The 13969-nt window shown below is 37.2% G+C and overlaps 1 protein-coding gene across 1 annotated transcript in view; it reads right to left on the reverse strand.

The window, feature by feature from the left end:
- The window catches only part of abhd17c (abhydrolase domain containing 17C, depalmitoylase), a 45129-nt gene that overhangs the window by 7692 nt on the left and 23468 nt on the right, over positions 1-13969 (reverse strand). Inside the window, exon 2 of the mRNA XM_059527331.1 lies at positions 8610-8789. Coding sequence (XP_059383314.1) covers positions 8610-8789 — 180 coding nt within the window. The remainder of the gene's footprint in view (positions 1-8609; positions 8790-13969) is intronic.

Consider the following 13969-nt stretch of genomic DNA (forward strand, 5'->3'; position numbering starts at 1 on the left):
TAACTTTTGCAATGATAACCTACCATCAATGTTAAGATGATATATATATATATATATATATATATACATAAATATATACATACACAGGTACATTACAATATAAATTAGAGTAAATTATTATTTATGGGCTTAAAAACAAAATGCAAACAATCAGAATGTTGTACCTGGTGGGGAGTGCCCAATGTAAACATTAAACACATGTCATTACGTATATTGTACTGTGGTGCAGTTATGGAGGCCCTTCATATTGCAGAGATCAACTGCTTATAAAGTTAGCACTGGCCCTAAAGTATGCAGTGTTTCATAAACAGCTGTTTTACAAAATTCTACTGAGATAAAATTCAGTGCAGTCCTGTATCGTGATACGTATCGTGGCCTCTGTATCGTGACTTTGCTGGTGATATACAGCCCTAAATACAACTGCACTAAAAAATACATTTCATTAAGTATATTAATTTTACTTCACAGTAGTCAAATGGCAATAGTTAAACAATCAAGCCTTTTTGGCAGAAAATTGCAAGGAGACTTGAGATATCAATGATGAGATTTCTGTGATGAGACTTTCATAGAAAATTGGATATAAAAGTATGTCCAGCTGTATCTGCATACAAACAGTACACCCACAAAGGCCGATATATACTATATAGCATATCAACTGCTTGATTGCTGGCATAGTCACAAAATGTGAATAATAAAATAGCTCAGGGCTTGATGTCAGAGAAGAGGAGAAAGCAGTTAGGTCCAGTTGGTATACTGATATGGTGGAAAACGCACATTGAAACTGTTTCAGATATTCAAAATCAACATGCATTGAAAAATCAATAAAAAACTGACTGGCAGTCTGGTTAAAATGACACCCATATTTTATTGAAGTTCAAGAGTTCATTTGAAGAAAGCTAAGCCAACATGACCCATGGAGCAGGGAAAGGGAGCAATATCGCAAGCATAGATATGAGACGAGACTTCGTCTCTCTGTTCCTCTTTACCCCTAGTCAGTCTCTAAGAGACCTTGACTGAAGGAGTCAACCCTCGCTGCATTTTAATATTCAAACCATGCCACACTGCAGCCGGCAAATCTACAGAGACAGGCGAGTCATTAAACTTTCATTCAGCCTGACTGTCCATTCACAACAGGCTTTGCGAACACCCACCAAATCACACACAAACTCCCTCCTGCGTCCCTCGAGTCCAGAGGATCTGGAATCAGTAACTGGAAGAGAAATCCTGGACTTGGCATTGGAGCTTTCCAAAACTCACACCACCAGATTTGCTTCCAGTCTTGTAATCGGAGGATTATTTAGGGTGTTATGTTTGTTTGAAAAAGGCGTTCACACTTACAGCGTTTCAAAGCGACCAAAGGTTGATCGTTTTCAACAAGAGTAAGCGATTTCCACCGAGTGTGGGTGCCAGCAGCTTGTGGCGAAAGCGGAGGAATCAACAATGATGCAATGCGACAACTAGTGCAGACAGTAGCTTGTCGGCTCGTACCCTTTACAAATGCAAACTAGCAACAGAGATCTTCAATGTTCAAACTACGGTCAGTGTGAACGCACCTTCTGCCAGGTACATGACCCAGCGGCATCTGTTACACATCTCTCATCACTAGTTGGGTTGATATAAGGGGATGTAAGGGAGAAAGACAGCTGTTTCTCTCCAAGACAGTTGAGGAACATCTGTACTGCACTCTGATAACAATCAAATAACAGATGTGTCCAAATTAATTATGAAACACCAGCCTCTTTTAACTCCCAAAAGCACAATTCCTTTAAAAGTAAGGTTCATCCAAACATGAAAAGTTTGTGATTATTTACTCGGCCTCAAGGTGCTTCAAACACTGTTTCTGTCCTTGTGTGAAACACAAAAGGAGAATTTTGAAAAATGTTCATGCAGCCATGAGTTCATAGTGGAACTGCACAATTAATCAAAATAAAACCATCATACAGTTTAATGTGATTATATAATCCCAAAATTATGATTTAATTCAAATGTGTGTTGCACATTTCAGAGTGAAGTGCAGAACAGTTCTTTATACACCCAAAAAGTTATGAGATTGAAATATTATATATACACATGACTGGTGTAAAACAAAAACTATTTACTTGAAGCTTCATCAGTCCTATTCCACCACTTAAATCCTCATAACTCTACTCAAAAAGAGTAAAAAATAAAAGTGCCCAATTTTGAATCCGCCTACTCAAAGATTTCACATTTTATTAAGGGAAGCGAACAACGTGTTAAACCATAATGCTTTTGACAAATTGCAAGCCGACATCAAGACAGCTAGCTCATTAACACCTCCCGTCAGCTGGCTGTGTGTTCATTACGGGTCTTTGACGGGGCCGACTGGCGAGCTATTAGAACACAGAGACGGTTCAATCTCTCATGACTGTAGCCTCTTATTATGAAACACTGACAGAGCTGACAGTAGCAGAGAATCAGGCCTCCACAACTCCCATACATCACCCAAAAGAGAGCGCAAAAAAGAACATCTGCCTTCCGGAGACAATTACTTTGATTACAATGAAACGCGACTCAACCATTGCTAATTTCACCCGGTCTGGAGCAAAGTGAGTGAGAGAAAGGAGACTGAGGAGGTTTCCGTCAGTCTCGTTCTGCTGAGGTGTTTCTTAAGCCTTATTCTGTTGGAGAGCTATGGCTGTAATCTTCCAAGTGTAGCCCTTAATCTTGCTATTTGATCTTGTCGCAATTTAATTAGATTTAAATATGAGGTCGGATAAAATGGGATCAGCGATTAAAAGATGTCCCAGACTGGTTGCTGACGTCTAATCGCATTTAATCCAAAAATCCTCATTGTGATTCCTGATTCAGACCCAATTTAACCGAGGCTTGACTTCAATGCCTTTTAAAGAATGAATTGGATATTTTAGTATTATTTTGACCTACTTCAGTTTCTTTCTTCCTTTGAGTGCAAATCAAGTAAGTCTTTCATGAATGGTTTAAACGGGGATTGAAGACCTGTGACCTCCGTCAGCATCTCAAAGAGGGCTTGACAATTAAACACTGGAGTATCGGGTCAACGTCCAAATGAGCAGACATGTGAGCTCCTTAGAGGGGTTACCCATAAATCTTTTGTGATGCCTCTTAAGGGCGAAATCTGATCACAGTCAAAAGGTAGCATTCTAAGACTAAAGTAAATGACAAAAAAAATTTAACCAAAGCCCATTTAAGGCAAGTTCACTTGGCATACACTTAAAATCTTTTACCTAAAAGAAAATTACAGGCAGAAAATTAGTAAAAAACAAAACAAAAAAAACAGTATGGAATATGTAATCTGTTTCTACAAAACTCAGTTTTTTATTATTATTATTATTATATTTTTATTTTTTTTTAAAAGGAAAACATTTCTGGATTCAGATTTAATGGTTAAATTTAATTTCAATAACCCAAAATTGTTTAATACATTGCTGTATTAAAATTGAAGCAAAAAATGTTTAGGACCCTATTAAATCAGTTTCATTTCTTAAAATTCAGATTTATTTCCCCCTGAATAATTTATAATTTCATTTAAATGCTTCTGGATTCTGTTTTAATGGTTTAGTTCAGTGGTTCTCAAACTTTTTTTTACTCCGAGGCCCCACTCCTCTCCGAATTAATACCGCAACTACTATGGATCCATTCAGAATCACTAAACAATCCAAAATACAAATGAAAAATGGAAATATTCTGCACGTGTGGAGACCCTGCGAACAGTGAGCTCTGTCAGAACAAGTAATTGTGACTGTGTTTGGAGCATCTAATGCTCATATGTACATAAACACCACCGATCCTCACAAATTTCTCCAAAACATGCCTCTGGTATAAAACACTCATTGTAAATTAATTTTGACTACAACGTGAATATACTGCGTTCAAGCAGAAACATGATGTCATAGTGATCAGTGTGGTGAGAGCACACATACACTGTTCATTTGCGCACCAAAAATAACGGATAAATGCACACCTAATATACGACTCTTGTATGTCACTATAATCATCTTTACCTTGATTACAATTGTCATCTATCAAAATCTTACTAGCTGGGTTGATTTATCCTGCGGAAAGCTGTAGTTTGCATTTCATATGCTCTTGCAGCGGTCGGGTGTTTTGAGCTGCCGTTCAGTCTGTATTATTTCACACAGGGCAAAGAGAAATGCCTTGAGCTACTCCAAAACAGGATACACAGGATAGCCCCCGTAGTGGAGCCCCCTGGTTCGGTGATTGTCCAGGTTTTCCCCATGATGGAAATAAGGCCCGAAAATAGCAACTTCTTTGAAATGCAGAAAAAGCAGCATGCACTTGAAATGCTCCAGTTTTAATCTATTTAAATGTAAACACAAGCTGATGGTGACAGCTTGTCAAAAAGAGCTCACAATTATAATGGAGGATGAGACATGGACACCTACTCTGTGTTATCAGATGCACGATGAGAAATCCAGACGGACAAGCATTCAATCTCACTGATTGCAAATTCAGTTTACGCTCGCTTTACCTCATTGTGCATGTACTATATGTGGCTATTAAAATCAGATACACTTGTACAGTCCAAAAATTAATTTACTTTTAGGTTGCATTAAATTGGTCACAACAAAGACATTTTTAATGTTACAAAATATTCATTTTTAAATCATCATATTAAAATGATTACTGAAGGATCATGTGACACTGAAGACTGAAGAAATGATGCTGAAAATTCAGCTTCGAACACAGGAATAAATTACATTTTAAAATATATTACAATAAAAAACAGATATTATAAATTGCAATTATATTTCAGAATATCATGCAGCCTTTTTGAGCAGAAAACACTTTTTATAAACCGTACTGACCCCGAACTTTCAATGATATTGGTTTGACCGATAACTGAAATGAGAGACTCCCGTCTGTGCACAAACCACTTGCTATGATGGTTTTGATAACTCTTCTAAGAGAGCACTTTAGTGAGTCACGTATTTTGTTGGTCTGATATTAAACACCTTGGCGACATAAAAAATGAAGCTGCATGCAAAAACTGCAATGGGGGAATAAGAGAGACAGAAAAGACATTATTACAAACTTGTGGAAAGCTGAAGCAAAACGGTTTGTGGGTCGTGATGAGGGAATATTGTGACTGATATAAGTGAGCGTGGAATAAAGATAGGTCTCCTCCAATGCACAGGTGAGCTGTTTCTCACTGGCTTTATCTCGGCAGCCAGACGTGGAGGTTACAGCCGAGATGAAGGGAATGAGATTCAGAGGGAACGCATGCCTCACTCTACGCTTTCTGGGAAAAGCGATGCAACATTCAACAGAAACCGTCAAGGGTGTCAACTATCATGACAGGGGGTTTCAAAAGAACTACTTCGACTTTACCAGGAAAACTTGAAGATAATCTGTGTAATCTGACATGTTTCAAGCTGTGTAATATAACAGTACAAGAGCAACTACAGTTTCACACCGCCGATCAAGGGTTTTCGTGACCGGTTACGGGGATGGCTTTTAAGAACAATTACACATATACAAGTACACAACAACTTGTCTAAGCAAAACACACCTTCTGCCAGCACAGATGTCCTGCAATTCTCGGGTTTGAGAGGACTTAGAGGGAGGTTTTATTTGACAGAATGGATCAAAGTTTCTATCCCTCGCAGCAAGTGTATTTGTGCACTTGTACTGTAGAAGTAACGTCTTGTGTTAATTGCAGACCTGTCATATTAGGAGTAGTATTTAAGTTCCCTTATTCTGTTCTTATAATAGCCGCACAATACAATAACCAGCCGTTAATTTCTTTATGCTTTGCAATTATAGACCATCCACATGTCCAGCATCTGCTGTATATCACAGATGCATTTAAAATGACAGAAGCACTAGCATGAAAGGAATACTCCACCCCAAAATGAAAATGTTGTCATTAAATCATTTACCTCCATGTCGTTCCAAACCCATAAAAGCTTTGTTCATCTTTGGAACACAATTTAAGATATTTTGGATGAAAGCTGGGAGGCTTGTGACTTTCCCATAGATTGCCAAATAAAATACACTGTCAAAGTCCAGAAAAGTATGAAAAGCATCGTCCGAATAGTCCATCTGCCATCAGTTGTTCAACCGTAACATTATGAAGTGACAAGAATACTTTTTGTATAAGAAAACAAAAATAAACCACTTTATTCAACGATTCGTCACCTCTGTTTATCTCCAAAATGGTGCTACGGTGATGCGGAGATAAATAGAGGAGATGAATTTTTGAATAAAGTCATTATTTTGGTTTTCTGAAAAGTACACATTTCAAAGAATATAATAATTAAAATAAAATTAATTGTATTAATATTAAATTATTTAAAATGAAAAAGAAAATAAGAATATTGCCTTAGCAACCAACTGAAATAAGTATAAATTCTAAGTTTACTGAAACAGGAAGAGTTTTATAGATTTTATAGCTAGATAGAAAAAAAAGTAAACTAAAATCAGTGTTAAACCTGTTAATTTGCCATGCCATTTGAAAGCAGTGAAGGTGCATGCTTCACATGCAGCATTTTGTTGCATTAATTGATGGGAAAAAATAGAAATGGAAAAAGCTAAACTATTTTAAAAACTACTGTCACTACCAAAAGACTATGAACAAATGTTCACTAATAGCCCTATGGATATAGAGATACTGCAGTATAAACAGTATATCTGATCCTCCACCATACATTTCTACTGTATTTACACCCTCTAGGTTGCATAATTAGATGAAAACGATAACAGTTTGCATATTGGCAATTCGACAAACATGCAAAAACTTTGCCTTAAAAGCAAAAAACTAAAGCAAATGGCTACAGCAGTGAGACAATTGAAAGGCATCGCCTGAACTGCTGAAAGGAAGGCAAATAGCATTTTCTAGCTAAGCGTTGTGCAACGCAAGTCACTTCCAACTTAAAGAGTGAAGTGAAAAACTGTACAAACGGAAAAAGGAGGTAAGGGAACAAAGCTTGAGAGAAGCTGGATGAGGTTTACAAGATGTAACTGTGGTTCACTGTCAAGGAAAATTTGTCATGACTCTGTTTCAACTCTCGACTCATTCAGATCCCTGTTGTATGAGTGATGAGGTCATACTGAGCTTCCTGATGTTCCTGCTAGCATCTTTGTGGATACCGCGGTGAACTGTGTGCAGCTTCAGGCTATTACATGCCAACAAACCACCCGAAGCCCATTCATGGATCATCTAAAGCATTTTGCACTCAAAACTGGAAAATAATGATACATAAAAATTGAGATCATGCACACTATCCGTCAAACATTTTAGGTCAGCATGCTTTTTAGTTTTTCAAAGTTTCTTATGCTCAGCAAGGCTACATTTTTGATCGAAAACACCGTAAAAACAGTAACCGGTTGTGAAATAATATTAAAATAGCTGGTTTCTATTTGAATATTTTAAAATGTAATTTATCACAAGTTTCAGCATCATTACTAGTGTCACATGAAATCTAATATGATGATTTGCTGCAGAAAGAAATTTTTCAGATTATGTTGAAATTAAAACACCTGTGCTGCTAATACTCTTTAAACATGGACGTTTCAGTTTTATAAAACAAAAACTAAATTCCAATAGAAAGGACATGTAATCTTTTACAGCATTAAAATATGGTAGCACTAGTTAATTCAGTTCCATTACATGTCAATTAACATTAACTAACATTAAGAAAACATGAGCAAAACATTCATTAATTTGTTAACTTAAGTTAATAAAATGTGTTTGTTGTAATACAAGTGTTCAATTCAGCATGTTAGCATGAACTACCATAGCTACAGTACTTAATGTAGCCAAATACATTAACTAACAAATGGACTACTTAAAGCATGATCCAAACTGTCTTCATTGTCACTTCTGTTCAATTTAATGCATCCCTACTGAATTTAGTGCTGTCAAACGAATAATTGTGATTAGTCGCATCCAAAATAAAAGTTTTTTTTTACATAACATGTATGTTTACTGTGTATATTTATTATGTATATGAATACACACACATACTGTATATATTTTGAAAATATTTACATTTATATAGTTATATAATTATATTTTATAAATATATTTAATATATAAACAAAAATTCTTAAATATATAAATGCATGTGTTTGTATTTATATATACATAAATACACAGTATACACAATGTAAAAAAACTTGTGGATGCAATTATTACGATTAATCATTTGAGAGCACTAACTGAATTAAAGTACAAATTTCTCGAAGAGAAAAGAAAAAGGATTTTGCCCAAACTTTTGAACGATGATATATTTGTTTTTATTAGCTTTTTTATATGTATAGTTACAGTAAATATTTGAGTTTTAGTTATTTTATTACAACTAAGTGAAAATAATAAATGTTTAAAAAAGGTTACTGCTAATATTTAATAAAAAATTCAGTTTCTTTCATGTTATGAAAATGTGTTTTATGGAATTTTATGTAACTATAAAAACTATGCATTACTAATATTTCATCTTAATTATGCTGAAAACTAAAAATATATAAAAATAATTCAAAATATTAATACAAGCTATAATAGCATCTCAAGGACACTAAAATTGCACTGTTGCTATAGGAGTCTGCATTCTCATGCATTGCATTCTGGTCCACAGATGTTTGGATCTTACCTCGGGAAGGCATCGAAGCAGTAGGTTTTGCGGGTGTCGGGAAAGGCCACACGCAAGCCGGACATGAGGGGAGAGTGGAGGATCACTGCCGCGCACTCGTACCGGGACGCCAGGTCCACCGTCGGCACCGTCCCTATGCTCTGACCGTACAAGATGATGTTTTCCGGAGTCACTCCATACCTTCAGAAGACAAAGAAAGAAGAAATTAAAAACAGCTGCAAATTATATAACCACTTCAAGTGTGGAACCAATCTGGCACCCTCATCTGTGTGGGTGAAATTACATCACAAGACAAGCAGCTTGTGGTGTTTAATTTGAATTGCATTTGTGTCTATAGCAACACTACAATTTGTGGCAAAATGCATTTCCATCAAGGCATATTATTAGATAATCCAATTGGAAAAAATGGCATGTTAGGTCAAGAACAGAAGAGAAACCCTTAAAAATAGAGACATGAAATGCAGATATAAACTCGCAGGCTTCATAAAAGTCCCTAAGCTAATGAACACAGGGCTGAAGCTTTATTTGACACTTTAAGATGCGCTCAAAGGAAAAGCCAGAGGGGGCGGGCGAGAAGTCAAGGCATAGATGGAGAAAGAAATGGGAAAATGCACTGCTACGCTCTTCATGTTTTTGTTCCCTGACTTTCCCAGGCAGCTTTACAGTCGGGTCTGGCACCTGGTTACTGATAGAAAGCAAACGCGTTTGAAGTCTGACCTCAGATCAGGCTTTTTCAGGTTTTTACCGTAGGCTAGCCCAGGGCCGCGTGAGACGAGGTAGAGAAACAAAGCAGCCGTGAAGTGGAAGTCTCGAATGCACACGCAAGAGTACAAAGTGTCCCGCGGAGAGCGCTAGCTACACGTGCCTCTGAACTTGAATAGCTTTGGCGAGATTTTATCAGGTAATGGAACATGAGGCCTCCATCGCAGTCTCCCACACAAACAAATATTACAGGGTGAAAAGAGGAGGTTGAGAGCGCTCTTGTAAATAAACAACCACCCATGCGACTGAGCTGATAGACACTGAAATTCAGGCTTGGAAATCAAGTTTCTAGAGATGAGCAAAAATACATGGCAATGGTATTTCATCTCCATCAATAACCCTCCACTTAGAGAGGCAGCTTATATTTTGAAAAATTTGTTTGTAAACCATTTTGAATAAAAAAAAACTTTTACATGAAAGGTTGACATTCTGATGACATAAAATGGTCCCATGAGTCCAAAGCCCCTTTCACACTGCACGTGAAAGTATAATGCTTCAGTGAAAGTATAATGTGCCTCATGTTTTCGACTCGTACATTACACGTCACGGCCTGATGTCATGTGTCGTTACGGGATCTTTACGGGTTGTTTGTGAAAGCACACACATATCCAAGGTAATCACTGGCAGTGTGAAAGTGCAAAATCTAGCGACCCGGGAACAATTGCCAGAACACTTTACCCGTGTATTTGCCGGAATCGCAGTGTGAAAGGGGCTCAACTAAACAGTAAAAAAAAAAAAACTTTACTTAAATTAACTTTACTACCGGTAATAGTAATAAATTACTATTATTATTAAACCATCAACATTGACGACCATGAGGGAACAATTTACCTATATTAGTATACCAAAACATTTTTACTATAATAATAATAATATACCATCTAAGTTTGTACATAAGACTATTATTATTGTTGTTGTTCTGCATTAACTAACAAATTAAATTAACTGTGATTAATGCTTTAAAAGAACATTTCATTGTTAAATGTTAACTAAGGATATAATGTACAATGTATAACAAAAAACTATAACTATGGATGCATGTAGTTATTATTACTACTATTTTATTATTGATGTTATTTTTAACAAGTCATAAAAGAACAATACACCAGCAAAAAATATAATGTATATTATTTTTGTATACAATTAAACAGCATACAAATAAAATGATGTCTTCGGTCTTATACGAAAACATGATGCACGAAAATGTGTGCATGGCTGGGATGCGATTTGAGAGCCTTAGAAATGTATTTATTTTTTAAATCAATTGTACCTTTAACCAATGGCTCAACAGCATTGTGAAACTCTAACTGATTAATCAATTGCTGAAAAGTAATTTAAAGTAGATCAAAAGCACTAAAAGATTGCTGACAAAGACATTTCAGGGTCCACTGTCAAAAAAATATATATATACCTGGATTGGACAGGAAACCTTTCTGAACAGAGCTATAAGAATGCACAACTAACCTTGGAGAAGGTTATTTATTGCAAAATAAAAAAGGTCTACACTAGGACTAAGTGTCCTACAAAAGGTCAGTGCAAGGGCATATCATGGAGTCTTCAGAGAAGATACGAACAACCCTGGATGACAGCTGAGATTGGTGTCCCACAGAGGATCTTCCAGTCATACTCTTCATTTACAAAGTTGTTTGAGGATCAGAGACAATCCCTCGGAAGATCTGCAGGATCTCCTATCTCGCGATAACTCACCAAGATCCAAGAAAAGCACTGCAAAGGAAGTTACTCACAGGAGGTTACAGAAGACAAAAACAACATACTGCTGTCCATCTCACAACTTGCTGAAGACCACCAAGATATTCAACAACACCGCTGCAGCGATGCTGTGTGAAAGGAGAGGACAAAAGTTTAACTTTCTGGTGAAAAGTACATGCTGTTATGTTCAGAGAAAAACACCACATACCACAAAACTCCACAGTAAAATGTCAAGCTGGAAAAACTCAAACAACCATCAGTAATTCAACCAAAAAGCAAGGTTATACAACTACAGCACGGCAACAGGAAATGTCATTTTTCTAAAGGCCCAAATAAAATTAAAAAAACACTTGGAAAAGGAAGTTGGATATCAGGATACCTGGATTGGTTTGGAAAGGGAACCAGGCCAAAACAACCAATCAGAGACACTTTTCAAGCCTCAATATTCTTCCTGTCACTCACGCACTGCTAGGTTTATTTTCTGTAAGGAGAAAAAAAATGATTCGACATGCAGCTAAATTAATTATTCTTATCTGAAATCAAATATCATTTCAGAAAAATCCAAGTGCTGATGGTGTGATAGCGAGAACAAGGGTCTGATAATACCTTGAGGATCTGCCAAAACAAATCCATTTCCACATATTGAGCAAACATCAGGGATCGATCCGAAATCAAGCTCCGAATGAGGGAAAACTCTCCAAACCAGGACAAACACGCTGCGTCTAGCACAAGCATCCCCATTTTTCCAAGGTGGAAAACTACTGAAAACACAAGCATGTTGAAAACACACAAGTTGATGCAAATGCTGTGTTTCCTTAGCCTGAATTAAGGCAGTGAGAAATGGCTTGTCCAAACAAGCAGTGGGTCCGATTCCATGGAACAACTGGAACGAAAATGCATTTGTGTTTATAGCTGAAGCGGCACAAACATCTACGCTCATGAGCCATTCGCGGTGTTTTCCCTGAGCTGAAACAATAAAAGAACCTGAGACTGGGAAAGATGCATGTTTTTGTGTGCATATGTTAATCTGGGGGAAAATAAGAGGAGCTCTGTGATCATGCACAGGACGAATGGCGCACACACAGTAGTTGGTTTCGTGAAACTGTCCTTCAGCCAAAGCAAACATTTACAGATGGATTGCAGGCTGAAATCCGCATGCTGTTGCCAACCTGAAAGGTTTACCCCGAAAATAAGGCTTGCTGTAAATGTCCTGCTGGGCTCTCAATGGAAACAGATGCAAGTCTATGCCTTACAGAGTCCTAAGTAATCCATATGAATATGAATTATGGATATGCAAATGATGCCTCAAGTAAGCACTGATGTGTGTAATAGAGTAGCAGCTCTGTTTACTTGCAAGAGGAGTCTCATGTTATCCTATAGAATCCACAAACCTTATTGATGGCTGAAGTTGCACTGTTACTTTTTTAGAGGGTCATGTGGTTCAGTGGGTTCAGTGGTTCACGTAGGTTGTCTACAAACCGGAAGGTTGGTGGTTCAATCCCCGGCTCCACCTGACCAAGTGTCGAGGTGTCCTTGAGCAAGACACCTAACCCCAGCTGCTCCCGACGAGCTGGATGGCGCCTTGAATGGCTGACACCGCAGTCGGTGTGTGAATGAGTGTGTGAATGGGTGAATGTGAGGCAAATTGTAAAGCGCTTTGGATGGCCATGTGGTCTGTTGAAAGCGCTATATCTAAATGCAGTCCATTTACCATATATAAATTTGCAATATTTCCTATAATGCAATCAATATTTTTAAATCAACAGTTTATGTCATTTGCAATGATTCATGAGATTGTATCTATTCCATTCAAAAAAAAAAAGCTTAAAGCACCTTTAAAAGTTTTAATGTTAAAACTTAACAATGATGCAACTCTTGTTGTTTTATTTGCAAGAATCAGCTTAAGCATTCAAACAAGGATACGAGGCATGAAGGGACCAGAGTCAGCTGAAGTTTAAACTTTATGAACTTCCCTACACTTGAAAGACATCTCATGACCTAGTCACATTCTTCCTTCATCTTGAAAATAGAAAAAAAAGTGGAAGTTTCAGATTGTGCACTTACTAAGAGTACAAACAACAACAAAACTGAAAAGTTAACAAGTTGTTAATTTGCTGAAATCCTCCTTAACATGGCTTACCAGCTGTGCAGGATTAGAAGACTTCATGCATCTTCATCCACATGCCATTTTTTCTCCGCAATAACTGAATGTCACACTGATGTGGTTCAGTGTTTCTGGCTGTGGGTGAAAAGGGCATTTTAATTAGCCGGCATTGCTGATAATAACCATAACTAATTTTCAAGCAATTCATTAACTGTCCTGACACAAACTTTTTAGGTCCGGTGCACTGTGAGAAGAATCCAAAGCAGCTCAACACTAGCAAGGTTAAAATTCAGTGTTTGTTTAGCCCCTACCGAACAGAGCAGACACGATTTTAAGACTTTTCACATCATGCATGATACTGGATCAGCTCCAAATCCAATTGAGCTACGCAGAATTTTAAAGATCACAGGTGTACAAAGGCGGCAATCCAGTAATGCATTACAAGCCAGCTATAATGCAGTGCAAAAAGGAGACATTCAGTTCAAGTACAAATCACAAAACCTAAAATGAGTTTAATTCTATCCAACACACCAATCCTACTTGCAATTACAAATAATCCCCCAAAATCTCAATCCCACAATTGATCCCAAAGACTCTGTTCTAAATATCAGAGCAAGTTATTCCGTAAACTCCAGAAAGCAAATGCATCCACATAAAACGCCCAGTGAAAATGCCTGGTTACACCGAGTGGCATGCATGCTTTCACCTGTCTGTGCCATAAGAAAGAAACAGTTGTTTAAAGAGGATGTCCTCTGACCTCACGTGCCTCTTTAAAGAGAGACTC

Source organism: Carassius carassius, chromosome 3 (genome assembly GCF_963082965.1).
Source record: "Carassius carassius chromosome 3, fCarCar2.1, whole genome shotgun sequence".
Taxonomy (NCBI): Eukaryota; Metazoa; Chordata; class Actinopteri; order Cypriniformes; family Cyprinidae; genus Carassius; species Carassius carassius.